Source organism: Haliotis rubra, unplaced genomic scaffold, assembly GCF_003918875.1.
Source record: "Haliotis rubra isolate DU_JTF1 unplaced genomic scaffold, ASM391887v1 Scf376, whole genome shotgun sequence".
Taxonomy (NCBI): Eukaryota; Metazoa; Mollusca; class Gastropoda; order Lepetellida; family Haliotidae; genus Haliotis; species Haliotis rubra.
Window position 1 is genome coordinate 943,311 of NW_025767053.1, and position 18,556 is coordinate 961,866.

Genomic DNA, 18,556 nt, shown 5'->3' on the forward strand with positions numbered 1-18,556 from the left:
TGTGAATTAGAACGATCGTTCACCTGTAAGTGCACTTCGATCATGAACTTTAGGGTAAGGATACATATCCTCTACCACGGCATTTATTGAAAAGCTGAAAAAAGACACTCACACCTCTCCTTACCATAAGAATCTTGCATTGAGTGTTTTAATGAAGTGTAAAGTTACGGAATGTAACTTGTACATTACACATGTATTGATGTCTCACATGTTTCAGAGACCATAACGGAACACGCCAGGTACGGAGGCTATGCCACTCTGTCCTGGAATCTGCCACAGCCTGGAATCAGAGAGTTCACCGTGTGGAACAATGACAGGGGGAAGTGTATACTTCACATCACTAACTACAACAATGTCAGCATTGCCGGTGAAGAGTTGTCATCTAAAGTGAAATTCACTGGCAATATCACATCCTCTGGAACAGGGCTGATGCGATTTATTATCACTGGTGTCAGATGGGAAGATGAAGGCCAGTATGTGTGTTACAGAGGTCCACGGGCTTTAGATGGGGAGAGGATACCCAACTGTGGACAAAAACTAGATGTGTCTGGTACGAGTAACCACGTATTCATAATCCACTGGAGTTCATTTGGCGTTCATTTACGTGTCCCTAGACACCATTTAGTTCCTCGAGAATTAGGGTCATATGCATGAACTAGCCGTAAAAGCTTATGTGTTAAAAAGAATTGTGCTCTTTTCGGAGGTTTTTGCCAAGGTCAAAGCAAGTTCGTGTCTCTTAGGATAGGTGGGGTAGCCTTGTGGTTAAGACTCGGGTTCGATTCCCCACATGGGTACAATGTGTGAAGCCCATTTCTGGTGTCCCCCGTCGTGATATTGCTGGAATATTGCTAAAAGCGGCCTTAAACTAAATTCACTCACTCACTCACTCGTTTCTCTTAGCAAAGTGCTGAATAATCAACAATCGTTTTTTAAAACTAATTCTCTTTCTAGAAACGTTGATATAATTTTAACATTTGTTTTTATTTTTTTCATATTATACTCAAACTGCGCAGATTGTATTTTATTACTCTTACCACCCCAGGTTGTGGCGGGTACTTTAGCACAACCCCAGGCGTGATTTTCTCACCAAACTACCCCGGCAAATACGGCAATTACCTGACTTGTACCTACATAATTGACGCAGGATCAACCCTAGTTACATTGGTTTTTGAAGATTTCCTTACTTACAACAGCGAAGATTATGTCAAGGTGGGTGCACATATGGTTCGCTTGTTCAACTATCAACCACGCGAGGATCCGGGTAGAATGAGTCGCCCCCCATTGTTGATGATACGAGGCGAAGTGGGAGTTTCGGGGGTCAGGGTTGATGTAGTTGTAGATGTCGTGTGTAGGTCCATGTTCATGAGGTTATAATCAGTTATTTGATTATCTCTTCCAGATTATTTACATACCGCCGCCATATAGCTGGGATATTGCTGGATAGGGCGTTAAACAACACACCAACTAACAAACAAAGGCATTGACGATGTAGTTATGTGCGTCTTTGCAGTAGCTACGGTAATGTCTCTGTTTGAGACCGGGAATTGTTTTTTTCTGCTTTTCGTCAGAATGGATATGGATAATATAAAGAATAAGCTACCTCCACCTCAGAACACGACGACACTAGGTATAGATTTACTTTCTAAATACCGCTATTCTTTGGATGGCAATCTAGGAAGATGTGGCAGCTTATATTTACGGTTCCTAACGTGTCCGTGTCTGCGTTTCCAGGTACACGATGCGTACAATAATCTCCTGGCCCATCTCACAGGCAACCAAACAGGGTACATTGTTCAGTCTGCCTCTTACTACAATGTTTACTTCAATACCATCAGATTTAATAAAGGGAATGGATTCAAAGCCAGATGGTCAAGTAAGTAAGTGTAGTGGTTAGAGCGTCTGTGATGAGACCACCTCTGTGGTTTAGTGGTTAGTGTGTCTGTGATGAAACCACCTCTGTGGTGTAGTGGTTAGAGTGTCTGTGATGAGACCACCTCTGTGGTTTAGTGGTTAGAGAGTCTGTGGTGAGACCACCTCTGTGGTGTAGTGGTTAGAGTGTCTGTGATGAGACCACCTCTGTGGTTTAGTGGTTAGAGTATCTGTGATGAGACCACTTCTGTGGTGTAGTGGTTAGATTGTCTGTGGTGAGATCACCTCTGTGGTGTAGTGGTTAGAGTGTATGTGATGAGACCACCTCTGTGGTGTAGTGGTTAGAGTGACTGTGATGAGACCACCTCTGTTGTTTAGTGGATAGAGTGTCTGTGTTGAGACCACCTCTGTGGTTTAGTGGTTAGATTGTCTGTGATGAGACCACCTCTGTGGTTTAGTGGTTAGATTGTCTGTGATGAGACCACCTCTGTTGTTTAGTGGTTAGATTGTCTGTGATGAGACCACCTCTGTGGTTTAATGGTTAGTGTGTCTGAGATGAGACCACCTCTGTTGTTTAGTGGTTAGAGTGTCTGTGGTGAGGCCACCTCTGTGGTGTAGTGGTAAGAGTGTCTGTGATGAGACCACCTCTGTGGTGTAGTGGTTAGAGCGTCTGTGATCAGACCATCTTTGTGGTGTAGTGGATAGAGTGTCTGTGTTGAGACCACCTCTCTGGTTTAGTGGTTAGTGCGTCTGTGATAAGACCACCTCTGTGGTTTAGTGGTTAGATTGTCTGTGATGAGACCACCTCTGTGGTGTAGTGGATAGAGCGTCTGTGATGAGACCACCTCTGTGGTGTAGTGGTTAGAGTGTCTGTAATGAGACCACCTCTGTGCTGTAGTGGGTAGAGTGTCTGTGATGAGACCACCTCTGTGGTTTAGTGGTGAGAGCGTCTGTGATCAGACCATCTTTGTGGTGTAGTGGATAGAGTGTCTGTGTTGAGACCACCTCTCTGGTTTAGTGGTTAGTGCGTCTGTGATGAGACCACCTCTGTGGTGTAGCGGTTAGAGCGTCTGTGATGAGACCACCTCTGTGGTTTAGTGGTTAGAGCGTCGGTGATGAGACCACTTCTGTGGTGTAGTGGTTAGAGCGTCTGTGATGAGACCACCTCTGTGGTTTAGTGGTTAGAGCGTCTGTGATGAGACCACCTCTGTTGTTTAGTGGTGAGAGGGTCTGTGAAAGCAATGTGTGATATTTATTGACACGTCAACATCCCCAACTGATACCTTCTTTATGTGAAGTGAGCCACGTTTAAGTGTCCAGTTAATTGGCTACAATATTCAAAATATGTTTCTGTGAACCTTTCATTGAATCATTGTGCTTCAGACACCACAACTGAGCACGCCAGGTACGGAGGTTATGCCACTCTGTCCTGGAACCTGCCACAGCCTGGAATCAGAGAGTTCACAGTGTGGAACAACAGTTCGGCAGAATACATTCTACACATCACTAACTACACCAACGCCAGTGCCGCCAGTGAGAAGTTGGCGTCCAGGATAGACTTCATCGGGAGTATAACACCATCAGGTACAGGGCTGTTTAGGTTTGTCATCCAGGACGTCACTGGAGCTGATGCAGGTCGTTACGAGTGTTACAGAGGCTCCATGGTTGCAAGAGGAGCTAGGATCCCTCACTGTGGGCAGGAGCTGACTGTGCTGGGTAGGAATCCTGTTATATTAACATCTTCCCGGCCATGAAGTTCCTCATCCTAAAGTTCTTACATTCCCCGCAAGAGCAGTACGTCCTCCGTTTAATTAACAAAGATAATCATCATAATATGGTAGGAACCCTGCTTGTAGTAATGGAATGAATCATGCATGTATTTCACTCAAATGGAGTAAAACTATTACATTTAACCGCCACCGTGTCGAACTTTCGGTTGTTTCGAAATATGAGTTTGGTCCTTGCATATTCCTTAAAAAGTCACTCTGCAGTTGTGTTGATTCTTGGATGTAGTTCCCTTCAGCGTCACCACAGTGGTGTTCGACTGTACAGTAGGTACTTTGAAACCGATGCACACTCACAGGTGATTTTAGTTTTATACATTGCACAAATGACCAAGCAATCAGCTATAGGTCAGAACAGATCTACCGTGTACGACTGTACGTCCGCTTTAGCGACATTGCAATCGTTTCCGCTGGTTTTGAGTTCGAGTCCGAAGGCTGTAGTGAGTGAGTGAGTTTAGTTTTACACCACTTTTAGCAATATTCCAGCAATATCACATGTTGCCGGGAAATCACAGTTTACGACTCTTTCCCAATACTCTAGCAATATCACGGCAGAGGACACCAGAAGTGGGTTTCACACCTTGTACCCATTTTGGGAATCGAATCCAGGTCTTCGGCGTGACGAGCGAACGTCTTAACCACTAGGCTAGAACTATGGTTATGTGGGCAGTGAATGGTTCAGTGAAATTTAATTTTGACTACAAAGGGCGAAACAGGGCTTAAGGATGATACATGTGGTGTGGTGCTGCTGGCGATTTAGTGTCCAGATTAATCGACACCCGTGTCCATGTAAAACACTACAGTTATTGTATTACATTGTTTCTCATATGATTAGCAGAGAGCAGTATAGTCCAGTCAAAATGTGGCAACTCAAAATGATTGGTACAGAAATGATTTGAGTGTTTTCAAAAATGTTTAAGTTATAACTAATGACTATTAAAAATTCCTCCCTTGAAATATGATGCTAAGTCCTATTGAAGGTGGTAAAAAGTTGAATAATTGAAAATTTCAGAGAATAATTTTTAGAATCTCATATTGAGACACAAATATACCTTTTTATATATATTTTCAAAGAGAACACAAGGTACTACTAATAAATGGATTAGAAAAGTCAAATAATGTTATCCGAAGTCCTATTTTGGGGTAAAGGTTAAATAGTTGAAATTTTCAGAGGATAGTTATAAAAATTCATTTTGAAACACAAATGTACTTTTAAATATATATTTCCAAATAGGATACAAGGCGCTACTAATACATGGGCTGGAAAAGTCAAATAATTTTAATAAAACCATAGATATAAGACTTTTCAAAGCATAAATTGTCTATTTTCAAGGAAAAGGAACTTCAGGAACATGCAATTTAGTTCCTCTTTATGTCTCATCAAAGTTATGATTTATCTTAAAGAAACTTACTATCCTGTATGAATATGAAGAAGCTGTTCTCATATATTTCATAGTACAGATGTCTCTATGTTGTATATGTAATAGTCGACAACTTGTATGTCCATCCGAAGGTAAGTCTCTAATAATAAATATTTCATTCCATATCTCTACAACTAATACATATTCATTCACAAAATTTGAATAGAGAGAGAGATCAAGTTATGAACTTGAACCCTGTGCTATTTTTAGATCTTGAAATGTGTATTTGTTGTTTCCATGGCAATAAGTTTGACTTTGTACATGGTAGTATACTTGCAACGACTATATACAAAGCCAGAAGGAGTTCAAGTAAGAAACTATGTGGTGCCTTTGCTCTCCAGGTATTTGTCCATGACAGTAGGTTTAGGTTTACTAAACGAAGAGTGTTTTTATTGCTAAAGACTGAAATCAACATCACTATTTATCTGCTGTAACCTCATGGAACCGACTGAAGTACAGAGGATCAGATCATGCATGACGGAACTTCCATGTCAGCATAGGGGGGACAAATTATAACAGTAAATCCATTACAGTGTCCTATGCGAGATATTATCTGTCAAATACAACCAGCTTACTCCCCCCCCTGAATATGAATCTGTGTAGATGGCTTGACTCTGGTTAACCTAATATATGTGGCTTGTGGAAATGTGTACCGATATTGTAATTCTTTGTCTGAACGCTCACAAACACATAGGTTGAGCAAATACAGCTTTGAGTGTAAGATTCAGCTTGATCAAAGGCATGAAGGTGACAATACTGAGAATGATACAGTAATGGTGACCCTGAACACCAAGGGCTTTTCATTGGGGTGACAGAGATACCATTGGTCTCAAAGTCTGTATATTTGAAGGAATTTTGAGTATCATGCTGGGTGAGAATGCTATTCCAAGCAAAACTTAACAGTAACAGAAGATATTCTGAGTAAAGGAAGTCCAATAATTTGAAGGGTTGTGTTCAGGCTAACTTAAATATTTGAGATGTGGTTGGGTGAGGTGATTGATTCAACGGTGCTTGCAATAGTTTTTTCACTTACCGGTACATCGAATGGTACATAATTTCATGACATTACCCTCAACGAGATTTAATACCATGGGAGATATAGTGATCCCTGTGTCAGTCAAAAATCTTTTCGTTTCCTGAGAAAACATTTAAGACGGTTGATAAACAAGCCTACACCACCTACTATTAAAGTATTAGAAATACTTAAAGTATCTGTCCTTTTATAATTTCATTTTACAAAATACCAATATCATTCATTTTTAGTGGCAGTTAAAAGAACAATACTGGTTGTACTTTCAAAACCTTTCAAGAGCTTTTAACAAGAAGCCTAGCACGGCGGGGGACACCAAAAATGGGCTTCGCACATTGCATACATCGAACCCGGGGTCCTCAGTTTGACGCGCGAACGCCTTAACCACCCGGCTAGAACTATGGTGATGTGGGCAATGAATGGTTCAGTGAAATTTATTTTGACTACAATGTGCGAAACAGGGCTTAAGAATGATAAATGAATTGTTTGTCCTAAATAATGCTGTGGAAGTGGAAGGATACGCCGTCGACAGTCATCTTTATCTTATATCCGTTAAACCAACCTGGATTGTTTTATGAAATTTGACTTCATCCCGTTATGTCATCTGTTAAATTGCACTAAACTCACCCAATCCTAAGAGCAGAACGGTGGGGTAAATTAGTGATTAAAGCGTTCGCTCGTCACGCCGAAGACCTGGATTCGATTCCTTACATGTATGCAATGTGTGAAGCCCATTTCTGGTGTCCCCCGCCGTGATAAGCGGCGTAAAACTACACCCACTCACTCCTACTAGTATCAACAATCATCCAGCTAAAATGTTGTTGGTTCAGGATGCGGCGGGTTCTATAACACAACTTCCGGCTTCTTCATCTCCCCCTACGTCTACAGCTGGTATGAAACACATCTGCCTTGCTCCTACACCATTGACGCCGGAACAACGTTAGTGACGCTTGTGTTGGAAAACTTGGAAACTCATGTTCACGACGTCATCAAGGTATGTATACCAAATACTCCAAGACATTGCAGTAAACATTTAAATGATGTTTAATGTAGAGAAGTGCTTTGAGCATATCCCTGTGACGTGGGAAGGCGCTATATAAATGGCCTATTATTATTATTATTAGAGTAAGAGATATTGAGTCCTGACCCCAGCAATCCGGAGTCGCCAGGCCATTACGTATGTGTTTGCGTTTTAATCGACATTCCTCCTTCTCTTAAAGGCGATGGGTCAGCCTCCTGGTTAAAGCGTTCGTTTGTCACGCCGAAGAACCGGGTTCGATTTCCTACATTGGTTCAATGTGTGAAGCCCATTTCCCCCCGCCGTAATATTGCTGAAATATGGCTAAAGTGGCGCAAAACGTGGTTTCCGGGCAACAACCAAAAACCTCAAAGGATAAAATCCTTTGTAGATACGAGACCAAACATATATATAAACTTTATAAACACATATGGCATATGCGTTGGCTATCGGAGATTGGGTTTTATAACCGACTGTCGGAGACGTGGATAAATCATTAAGGCATTTTTATTCAGATCAAAAGATTGTCTAAAATACAGAATATCAGGATGTGCCACTCACAGGGCAGCACTGGAAACAACTGAGAACACATTTAATGAGGAAATTCTAGATATCAGTATTCATGTAACGTTTATGCCTCCACTGTTGAGGGCTGTTTTCTCCACACTACAGCACATTACTAGTCCAGTAAAATTAATGGAAAAAATCACTGAACCTCAAACAAATTGGTACAGAAATGATTTTGTGTTTATGTCATTTGCGATATATGTACTTATGTTTACAATATATAAAAAGTCATCCCTTGGATGTTGATACTAAGTGGCTCTTGGGGGACAAAAACTATGAAAAATGGAACTTTTCAATTATATTTTCTATCTGAGAAAAAAAGTCCAGCAAATGGTATAAAATCATGCTAAAACAGACAACTGAAGTGTACAACATAGTAAATAATGAAAATAAAAACCGAAAAGAAAATTGGATTTTGGACACTCCAGCGCACTGGAGACGAATAAATGAGAGTTATCTTCCATTTGTTACAAAAGATTGAAGTAGCAGGTTGGAAAGAGTGAGTGAGTGAGTTTAGTTTTACGTCGCACTCAGCAATATTCCAACTATATGGCGACAGTCTGTAAATATTCGAGTCTGGACCAGACAGTCCAGTGATCAATAGCATGAGCATCGATCATTGGGATACAATGACATGTATCAACCAAGTCAGCGAGCCTGACCACCCAATCCCATTAGTCGCCTCTTACGATAAGCATGGGTTACTGAAGATCAATTCCAACCTGGATCTTCACGGGTGTTAGGCTTCTTGTTAAAAGCTCTTGAAAGGTTTTGAAAGTACAACCAGTATTATCCTTTTTACTGCCTGTAAATATGTAATAATATTGGTATTTTGTAAAATGAAATTACAAAAGAACAGATACTTTAAGTATTTCTAATACTTTAATAGTAGGTGGTGTAGGCTTGTTTATCAACCGTCTTAAATGTTTTCTCAGGAAACGAAAAGATTTTTGACTGACACAGGGATCACTATATCTCCCATGGTATTAAATCTCGTTGGGAGTAATGCCATGAAATTATGTACCTTTCGATGTAACGGTAAGTGAAAAACTATTGCAAGCACCGTTGAATCAATCACCTCACCCAACCACATCTCAAATATTTAAGTTAGCCTGAACACAACTCTTCAAATTATTGGACTTCCTTTACTCAGAATATCTTCTGTTACTGTTAAGTATTGCTTGGAATAGCATTCTCACCCAGCATGATACTCAAAATTCCTTCAAATATACAGACTATGAGACCAATGGTATCTCTGTCACCCCAATGAAAAGCCCTTGGTGTTCAGGGTCACCATTACTGTATCATTCTCAGTATTGTCACCTTCATGCCTTTGATCAAACTGAATCTTACACTCAAAGCTGTATTTGCTCAACCTATGTGTTTGTGAGCGTTCAGACAAAGAATTACAATATCGGTACACATTTCCACAAGCCACATATATTAGGTTAACCAGAGTCAAGCCATCTACACAGATTCATATTCAGGGGGGAGTAAGCTGGTTGTATTTGACAGATAATATCTCGCATAGGACACTGTAATGGATTTACTGTTATAATTTGTCCCCCCTATGCTGACATGGAAGTTCCGTCATGCATGATCTGGTCCCTTGTACCCTCAATAGGTTCCATTAGGTTACAGCAGATAAATAGTGATGTGGATTTCAGTCTTTAGCAATAAATACACTCTTCGTTTAGTAAACCTAAACCTACTGTCATGGACAAATACCTGGAGAGCAAAGGCACCACTTAGCTCCTTACTTGAACTCCTTCTGGCTTTGAATATAGCCGTTGCAAGTATACTACCATGTACAAAGTCAAACTTATTGCCATGGAAACAACAAATACACATTTCAAGATCTAAAAATGGCACAGGGCTCAAGTTCATAACTTGATCTCTCTCTCTATTCAAATTTTATGAATGAATATGTATTAGTTGTAGAGATATGGAATGAAATATTTATTATTAGAGACTTACCTTCGGATGGACATACAAGTTGTCGACTATTACATATACAACATAGAGACTGTACTATGAAATATATGAGAACAGCTTCTTCATATTCATACAAAATAGTAACTTTCTTTAAGATAAATCATAACCTTGTATGAGACAAAAAGAGGAACTAAATTGCACGTTCCCGAAGTTCCTTTCCTTTGCAAATAGACAATTTATGCTTTGAAAAGTCTTTTATCTATGGTTTTATTCAAATTGTATGACTTTTCCAGCATATGTATTAGTTGCGCCTTGTATCCTATTTGGAAATATATATTTTAAAGTACATTTGTGTTTCAAAATGAAGTTTTTATAACTATTCTCTGAAAATTTCAACTATTTAACCTTTACCCCAAAATAGGACTTCGGATAACATTATTTGACTTTTCTAATCCATTTATTAGTAGTACCTTGTGTTCTCTTTGAAAATATATATAAAAAGGTATATTTGTGTCTCAATATGAGATTTAAAAGAAATTTCAATGAAAATTTCAATTATTCAACTTTTTACCACCTACAATAGGACTTAGCATCATATTTCAAGGGAGGACTTTTTAATAGTCATTAGTTATAACTTAAACATTTTTGGAAACACTCAAATCATTTCTGTACCAATTATTGTGAGGTTTTGTCACATTTTGACTGGACTATACTGCTCTCTGCTAATCATATGAAAAACAATGTAATACAATAACTATAGTGTTTTACATGGACACGGGTGTCCATTAATCTGGACACTAAATCGCCAGCAGCACTACACAAGGTGTAGGCGATATTCGACAAATACAATCACTGTGGTCACCATCACTTTCCAGTATTGAGGGTTAGAGCGTCCGCCCTAGAGCGGAAGGTCGCGGGATCGATCCCCAGCCGCGTCATTCCAATAGATGTTAAAATATGGTACTTGTTGGTCCCTGTCTGGCATTAATGGGTACAAGAAGGACCGGTCGGCTTGGAGTCAGTATAATGTGTCTGAGTGGGGTATTCATGCTAAAATGCCGCATGGTATCTCAGTGAGCTAGCACTATAAACCACCTTGAGTCTGGGCTAGTACAAGCAGTCGCACATACACATACACGCACGTCGTCATTTCAGCCGAATATTCTTAGTATGACGTTAAATCCCATTTCACCTCACCTCACCTTCTAGTATTGAGGGACTCCAAAGCAATTCGATTTCACGATATGCTAAAATAAAGTGATAAAAAGGCTTAAAAATGATGCCATTTCTACAGGGACAACTCTACTTGCAGAAGAATGAGGACAATTTTGACAACGACATTAGAATCTATGTCGAAAGGTCGTCTATACAGAATAACACAGTTGTATATCCATAAAATTATCCTCATTCTTCATCTTGTCTTCTTCTTCATGCCAATCCAAAAATTCTACTTGCTAAAATTATGTACATTCTGCATATACAACTTTTTGAAAAATAACCCTGTCAATGTATTCTATGACAAATTGACCTGTTCTGTCAACCTATTCTACTGTCACATGCTAGAATATGCCACATAACAACACGGTGCCATGTTGCAGGTGTTTGCCACAAAAAACGCATTGCCTTGTTGCAGTTGTATGCCACATAACAACACGGTGCCTTGTTGCTGGTGTTTGCCACATAAAAACAGATTGCCTTCTTGCAGGTGTTTGCCACATAGCAACACTGCGCCTTCTTGCAGATGTTTGCCACATAACAACACATTGCTATGAAGCAGGTGTTTGCCACATAACAATACGGTGCCATGTTGCAGGTGTTTGCCACAAAAGAACACATTACCTTGACGCAAGTGTATGCCACATAACAACACGGTGCCTTGTTGCAGGTGTTTGTCACATAACAACACATTGCCATGTTGCAGGTGTTTTCCACATAACAACACATTGCCATGTTGCAGGTGTTTGCCACATAACAACACATTGCCTTGTTGTAGGTGTTTGCCACATAACAACACATTGCCATGTTGCAGGTGTTTGCCACATAACAACACATTGCCTTGTTGTAGGTGTTTGCCACATAACAACACGGTGCCTTGTTGCAGATGTTATGCACATAAAAACACGGTGCCTTGTTTCAGGTGTTTGCCACATAACAGCACGGTGTCTTGTTACAGGTGTATGCCACATAACAACACATTGCCATGTTGCAGGTGTTTGCCACATAACAACACGGTGCCTTGTTGCAGGTGTATGACAAGTCCCACTCACGCCTGGCGTATCTCAGCTACAAGTGGACGAGGCACATCCTTCAGTCGGCCACGCTCTACAGGATCTGGTTTATAAAAAGGCCAAGGTTTAAAGCCGCATGGTCAGGTCGGAAACACATGCAGATATGTTAAATATCATTGTTATTGTTCAACAGTAGCACGTGCATATATACTCAGCAACAGAAGTTCTGTAACGCTATTAAAATGGTGTAGAAAAACACATAAGAAAACGAAGTTGATACAAACGCTTTTTGTTGGATTTTGGTCTGTAATGTGCCATGGTATTTTCCTGCCCTGAAGTTGGCATTGTCCGGGTGTTAATTCCGGAAGTCTGGCAGCGGAAGCTGCGCAATTGTCTGTTGTGAGATGGCGACCAGTGAACACATGTCAAGCGATGTTGACTTATGTTATCGCTTAGTGGTTCAAGAATGAAGGGTCTATGGACAAATACACAAGCCTTTTATTTCATAGAACATACATAAAATTTTGACCTGCTAATGACAACTTTAATTTCGGATTAGTGACAATTTCAAAGGGTAAAAAACACTTATCTGAATGCTGGGGGCAAAATGAAAAGTCCAAATCTAATACCGGGTATGACCACCAACAGAGTTGATACAGGCAACACACCTCCGTCGCATGGAATTAATCAGTCGTGTATGACATATCGTTGTGGGATGTTGTCCCAGATCTCACGAAGACGTTGTTGCAGTTGCTGCAGCGTTACAGGCGGATTTGGTAAGCGTCGCAAGCCTCTTTTCATTGCATCCCACACATGCTCAATAGGCGACATGTCCGGTGACTTAGCTGGCCAGGGAAGTACATCAACATTGTTCTGAGCCAGAAAACGTTGATCAATACAGGCAGTGTGCGGTCTGGCGTTGTCCTGCTGTACCATCATCCCTGGTCCATGTTGCCGTATGAACGGTAAAACGGCTGACTGGAGAACCTTATCCCGATATCGCTGCCCTGTCCGATTACCAGCGATGATGAGAAGGTCTGTCTTGTGTGTAGCCGTAATCACGCCCCAGACCATCACGCTACCGCCTCGAAACCGATCAATTTCCATGACACAATTGTCAGCATAACGTTTGCCACGTCGACGGTAAACTCGCACACGGCCATCAGCTCTGTGAAGCGAAAATCTGGACTCACCAGTGAAGAGGACATGATTCCCTGACGTTGTGTCCATCTCACATGCTGTCTTGCCCACTGTAGACGTCGTTGGCGTTGTTGTAACGTCAAAATCGTCCGTCTTGATGGGCGTCGTGCGATGATCCCTAAACACCGTAAACGTCGACGAACGGTTTGTGGTGATATCCACCTCAGTCCAGGGATGGTTGCTGCCGTGACTGCTGCTGGCTGGAAGCGGTTCCGGAGGTGTGTCTGTCGAATCAAGCTGTCTTGACGTCGGGTCGTACCGGGGATCGACCACTACGAGGACGGTCTCTGACGTGATTTGTCTGTTGGTGTCGTTGCCACAAGTTCCATACTGTGTTTCGATGGACATTGAATCTGTGAGCAACTTCTCGGTATGGAGTACCGGATTGGAGCATTCCAATAACTCTCAAACGTTCATTTTCTGTTAGCCTTGGCATAACAATTGCTTAATTCTGCTGAGAAAGTTAATGATTATTCAGTTTGCACTCCTTCAACGTCATTCCAATAACTCACCAACGTTCATTTTCTGTTAGCCTTGGCATAACAATTGTTTAATTCTGCTGAGAAATTTGATGTTTTTTCAGATTGCACAACGGAATGAAACATTCTCTCCTCTACCCAGGTTGAAATATCCACAGTCTAACTCATTCTTCACAAAATTTCTCGTGTCATTTTTTCATGATTTGCAAACATTACCTTGACAGATGCGTTTGGATACTCTGCCATATTGCCGTGAATCCGGTTTTTGATAATTTGTATACAAAGGTGACGTCATATATAGAGATTATTACACTCGCAAGTGTGTCATACGACTCATACGAAATGAGTGGGAAATTTTCCATAATACATGATTTTGCACGAGTCTCTTATAAGTCATATGCCACATTTGCGAGTGTAATAATTTCTTTATTATCCAGCTATGTATGTGAAGATCCATCAGAGAATATTAAATTTCACCGTAACGAAAATCCCGCAAGCCGAAACTGTCGTGGCTCAATAATGCTCGCCATCGAGGTCAGTGAGTAAGTAGGTTTTACTTGTCAAAATAGTGCACACTTACGACTCCAACTTCTAACTATAGAACATACTAAAGCTATAATATAATATCTGTCAATCAACATCATCAGTATATATTTACAAATACTATATCGGCATTGCTATCATGACTAACCTAACAAAGTATTTGTCGCCGAGGATCCATACAAGCTGTCGGAGTAGTGACGATGTCATATTTCGACCAATCAGCTACGGCTAAAGTGATATATGCATATGTGCACATGTTGAAATTATTTACTCGGTTATCTCAACCATATGGATAATACATATTGTTAGCTTTATTGCATGTTTCTCGATGTCCCTCATGTTGTGTTATGGCGTCATCGGCTACAACGAAGCACACGTGATACATGTGGTCTCACCTTAGGCAGGTGAGTTTGTTCAAGGTTGCCTCGGTTCCCCCTGCAAAAAATTGGTACCCGGTGAGATAAGTCATGTGACTATAACCTTCTAGCGCTTCACAGGCAGCTTGGGTTATCCGGGATGATAATGATCAGACGCTGATTACAGCGTCCATTGAGTAACTAGTCAGATGGATTTTAGGCGCTTTATAAATGAAATATTAATAATATCATTAACTTTCATGATGGTTTCAGTGACTACGACGGAACATGCAAGATACGGAGGGTACGCCACTCTGTCGTGGCCCCTACCAACACCTAGTGTTGAAGAGTTCACCGTGTGTAACAGTGCATCGTCAGCGTGCCTCCTTCATGTCACGGGCTACGTGGATACTGCCAACTTATCATCCAGGGTGAGATCTATGGGCAGGTCGTCTTCATCAGGGTCGGGACAGTTCCGATGGCTGCTGTATAATGTCACGTGGCAGGATGAGGGCTACTACCGGTGTCACAGAGGTTCTCCTGGTGCTAGGGGATCTGTAATCCCGAACTGTGGACAGAACCTTACAGTGCTAAGTAAGTGCAGTTCTGTATCTCCCGGGTCTCAAAGACAAGTAGAATTGGTCTTCAGTAACCCATACCTGTCGTACGAGGCGACAACGTACCCTGATTACGTAGATCGATGCTCATGCTGTTGATCACTGGATTGTCTGGTCCCGACTCGATTATTTACAGACCGCCGCTATATAGCTGGAATATTGCTGCGTGTGGCGTTAAACAATAACCAAACCTCAACAATAAGTATCGTGATGATGCAATCAGTCATTCCGACTCACTTCCATCTGTATAGGCCACATCGATACTTTGCTGGAAGACCATGTGTATTCGTGAAACCTAAATGTTGTAAAAAAACTGCAATGGGTTAGTCTATAAATGTGTGGCATAAACAAACAAACCTTATCACCAGGTACTCAGTATTTGTATTAATATCTACGGGTATACAAACAATGTTTCGACAGAACAGTCAGTCTTCGTTGATCTGTTGTAGGCAGTTAGGAGATATTATTGTATGAATTCCCCTGATATTTATATACATCTCAGTTTAAAGCTTTTACCCTTTAACTGGTATGGAACTACGGCGGGTCATTTCAAATTTCAAAAGGCAGTAGCTGTATCTCAGTTCTTCTGTTACAGCCTGAACATCTTGCAAGTATAGGCAATGTTCTGGAGAACGTGATTTATAAATGTAACATCAGATTTTATTATTTAGTTCAGTATCAAAGAATCATAGTCTTGAATAATTCTCAACCAGTGAAGATCTGTTTAGAATTGGTGTTCTGCAAACCCATGCTTGTTGTAAGAAGCGACTAACGGGATCGGGTGGTCAGGCTCGTTGACTTGGTTGACACATGTCATCGGTTCCCAATTGCGTGGAACGATGCTCATGATGTTGACCACTGGACTGTCTGGTCCAGACTCGATTATTTACACACAGCCACCATATAGCTGGAATATTGTGGCGTAGAACTAAACTCACTCACTCGCTCTGTTTGAAAAGCCGTGGTATCAGTAGGTGTCAGTAAGAGACACTCTGTGACTCTCCAATCTAGACACGTTTGGCGTAGACGTGTGTGTCATGTTGGACTCCATGGATCTGGCTGAACAAACATGAACTCTTCTTGGGGGACACTCCCTCGATATTGAGGATCATAAACTGCTACACCCTGTGGGACTATTCTTCCTCTCCAGTGGACTCACTTGCCATTAACATTTAACTTACTTTCCCCTACTGCTCAGCTACAAATCTCCAGGTTTGGAGGAGCTAAAGACACTCACTCACTCACCCATTCAGCGTGCGAGTAGTTGACGCTTTCGGTTGGGCAGGACAAGTTTACCCTTGTCGGTAACACCGGGTGTCCACACAGTTTCTCAATCAAATAATTGTCACATGGCCCTACCCTTTTGCCCCTTCAAACGATAAGATTAGTAAACTGTTTATATGAGTGAGTTAAAATTTTACGTCACATCGGCAATATTTCAGCCATATCGTGACGACAAAAATTAATGCAGAATAAATATATTTATACAGTTTTAAAAACCTGTCAGTGAAGGACAGTATAACGATTACATTATTACAAATGAATTTAAACTAGTTTGAGTTCAGTGTAAAATTTTAAATCATTTCTAAACAACACGATATAAAATCGGGCTACAGATCGCCAGGAACCGAAGGTAGCTCACCACACTAGGGACCATGGGGACTTACATTACTTTTGCTACCTGCATGGACCCTAGTTGGATTTACATCATCCCTTCAGCTGTTGGAGATGGGTTTTTTAGCAATTTATCCATATATTAAAACTACAAACATTCTACGATTAAAATTCTGGCAGTGATCAACATACATTGAATGATGCGGCCTTTAAGTACCCTCTTCTTATGTGCACCATGGTCTTATAATTTTCAAGGGTGGTAGGGTAGCCTAGTGGTTCAAGCGTTCGCTGGTCACGCCGAAGACCCGTGTTCGATTCCTGACATGGGTTCAATGTGTGAAGCCCATTGGCCTGGTGTCCCCGCCGTGCTATTTATGCAGCGCTGGTAAACGCGGCGAAAATCCATACTTACTCACTCACTCATTATTTCAGGTTTCACAGACCTTCTTTGTGTTTCAGCGGCTACAACAGTGTACACTAGCCCGGGTGGAACTGCCTCTTTCTCTATGAAACTACCCAGGCCTGGAGTGAAGGAGTTTACAGTGAGACGATGTCCATACTGGATGGATGACCTGGCAGATGGGTCAGAAGTGTTCCGTGTAACCGACTACAGCAGCGTGGTGACAGCCAGGGAATACGAGTCCAGGGCATTGTTTACAGGGCACATCACATCATCAGGAGCTGGAGTCTTCGGTTTCGTCTTACACAATGTCGACATGTGGTTTAAAGAAGGAGATTACTTTGGTGTTACTAACCAATCTGGGTCTGGAGAGTCCGTTGGTGGACAAAGACTTGTAGTTCTGAGTGAGTCATTGCACCAAACACTATTGTAATCATTACCTTTGGTTTATACAAGAACGTTAGTGTTGTACATAGAATAGAATAATTAAATGGCAATATATAACCGTGTCGTGTGATTGTTTCAGAAACTTCTTCTCTTCTTCTTATATATGGACTACTGTACGCCTCGGTATTCATCACTTTCTTTATTTATTTTATATATATATATATATATATATATATATATACAATATATAACAAATTTATGGATAACAACTTCTTTATTTTCGTGAGTGCGACGTTTCGATACAGATTCTTGTACCGTTGTCAAGCAAGAGTGATACATGAAGTGTAGGAGCTGCATATATATACTGTATATAACAATGAAACAACATAATAGACAAAGGAAACAACATAATTGCCATGATTGGCTAAGCAGTAAGCTGATGAAGCCAGTAAGTACATAAAGGATAGTGAATGGAAGCCAGAGATGTAGTTACAATGAGATGTTTATACAATGGATGCGATGTTTATACAATAGACTGGGCTTGGTGGAGGAGTGGATCATAAGCAGATGGAATGAAGTATCCTTGGTCACGGTTGATGGTAGGCTTGTGGCGTTTGATGTGAATGGCTTCTGTGAGCTTGCGTTTAGTGAAGTCCGTTTGGTTGTTGGCGAGAATGGTGATGTCGGACCACTCTATTTGATGATTGGGGTTGGCTTTGATGTGGTCAGAGATAGCTGATTTGGTGTCGGAATTAGCAACAGAGGTGCGATGTTCTTTGACTCGGGTGTTGATGGGTCGGGATGTTTCACCTATGTAGCATTGTCCACAATCACAGTCTATTTTGTAAATAACACATTTCGGGTTGTTGTTGTTGACGGTGGGTTGTTTTCTTCCGTTAGCATGGAGGAGGCTGTTGAGGCTGGAGGACGCTGAGAAGGTAGTGTCTATTCCTGCCTGTTGTTTCAGGAGTCGGCTGATTTGGTGTGATGGTTTACCAATGTAGGGAATGGATATCTTGATGGGGGCTGATTCTGGTTTAGATCTTTTGGCAGGAGGTGAAAGCGTTGCTTCGATGGTTCTGTTGACTGTTTCAGGTGGGTAGTGGTT

General features: G+C 41.2%; 1 protein-coding gene across 1 annotated transcript in view; it reads left to right on the forward strand.

Moving 5' to 3' along the window:
* The window catches only part of LOC124286125, a 56,146-nt gene that overhangs the window by 25,997 nt on the left and 11,593 nt on the right, over window positions 1-18,556 (forward strand). The window contains exons 13-20 of the mRNA XM_046722466.1: window positions 218-550; window positions 1,043-1,209; window positions 1,732-1,873; window positions 3,253-3,585; window positions 6,935-7,098; window positions 11,870-11,996; window positions 14,704-15,024; window positions 17,121-17,465. Of these exons, the coding sequence (XP_046578422.1) occupies window positions 218-550; window positions 1,043-1,209; window positions 1,732-1,873; window positions 3,253-3,585; window positions 6,935-7,098; window positions 11,870-11,996; window positions 14,704-15,024; window positions 17,121-17,465 (1,932 nt within the window). The remainder of the gene's footprint in view (window positions 1-217; window positions 551-1,042; window positions 1,210-1,731; window positions 1,874-3,252; window positions 3,586-6,934; window positions 7,099-11,869; window positions 11,997-14,703; window positions 15,025-17,120; window positions 17,466-18,556) is intronic.